The sequence below is a fragment of the Propithecus coquereli genome, unplaced genomic scaffold, assembly GCF_000956105.1.
Source record: "Propithecus coquereli isolate 6110/MARCELLA unplaced genomic scaffold, Pcoq_1.0 Scaffold122, whole genome shotgun sequence".
NCBI lineage: Eukaryota > Metazoa > Chordata > Mammalia > Primates > Indriidae > Propithecus > Propithecus coquereli.
Window position 1 is genome coordinate 1,474,993 of NW_012136303.1, and position 1,392 is coordinate 1,476,384.

General features: G+C 40.7%; 1 protein-coding gene across 1 annotated transcript in view; it reads left to right on the forward strand.

The window, feature by feature from the left end:
• The window catches only part of TRPC4AP (transient receptor potential cation channel, subfamily C, member 4 associated protein), a 112,582-nt gene that overhangs the window by 74,504 nt on the left and 36,686 nt on the right, over positions 1–1,392 (forward strand). The window contains exon 7 of the mRNA XM_012665710.1: positions 1,155–1,283. Coding sequence (XP_012521164.1) covers positions 1,155–1,283 — 129 coding nt within the window. The remainder of the gene's footprint in view (positions 1–1,154; positions 1,284–1,392) is intronic.

Here is a 1,392-nt window from a genome sequence, read left to right on the forward strand (position 1 = left end):
TGGGGTCTCGCTATATAGCCCAGGTTGGTCTCAAACTCTTGGCCTCAAGTCATCCTCCTGCCTCCACCTCCCAAAGTACTGCGAGGTGTGAGCCACCACACAGCATCTTTTCTAATAGTATATTCCATAGTGTGAGGATAACATACTTGATTTATCTTTTCCACATTGGCAGACATCGTTTCTATATTCTGTTAATAAATGGTGCTGGCTTAAACATTTGGTATGTAGGATTTTAACAGAGAGGTGTGGATTGGGTGAAGATATTCCCAAAGCGAAGAACAAAGTGGTAGAAATAATACCCTGTGTGCATGGGTGTTAACAGAAAGTCATTCAGCCTGACCCCAGCATAAGGCAGATTTCAGGGAGATTATCCCTGACAGATACCTTGTGCCTATTTGAAGGATTTTTGAATATCAGGCAGAAGAGTAGGATTTAATTGAATAGCAAAGGAGGCTTGAAGTTTTTTGATTACTTCAAAAAGATCACTTTGGCTATGGAATGTAGGCTAAGTAAGAGACTTACTTGGCGATATTTATGTTTACACACAACATCTAATTAAATCCTTTCAAAGACTTTTGAGATGGCTACTTTACTGGTGAAGAAATGGAGGTACTAAGGTGAGAAGTGATTTGTTCAGAATCACACAGTTGGAATTGGAACTTGGGTCTGACTCTTAAGTTCATGGTTTAAACACTATTAGATTTCAGATTTAAGAATGGCCTTCAGAACCCCTGTTTAAGCCCTGTCAGGAACCACCGTCTTATTTTCTTATGTTCTCATGTTGATAGAATTCTAAGTGGGATCACCCACATTAGTCACCACCTTCTATTCCAAATGACTTTGGTTTGTTTTCTAAATGGAGACATTTGGGGTTTAGACTTTACAGGCCAACTGAGGCCACTGCCTCCTGCTTTTCTGTCATTCTCAGCTCCAAAGTGGACTCCCAGTTTTGTGGCCTGGGTGTTTGGAGGTTTTTATTCTATGGCTGGGGAGTTTACAGATGTTTCCCACAGTTAACTAATGGCATCCCAGTTTTGTTGGCTCATGCCAATTTTCAAAGGTTGGATTGCTTTTTTAGTGTCTGGAAGGGATGCCTTGCTCTTCATATTTTATTTTGTGATTTAACCTATTCTACCTTTTCTCCTTTGTGGCAGACGGAAGGAGTTACAAAGCGTTTGGCCGAAAAGAATGACTTTGTGATCTTCCTGTTTACTCTTATGACAAGTAAGAAGACGTTCTTACAAACAGCAACCCTCATTGAAGATATTTTGGGTGTTAAAAAGGTAAGCTGTGTCCTCCAGCAGGTGGCTGAGCAGATGAGGGGAGGGTGTCTCAGACCAGTGATTTCTCAAACCTGAATAATGTACAGAGCTCTTGTAAAAGAAATTCTTC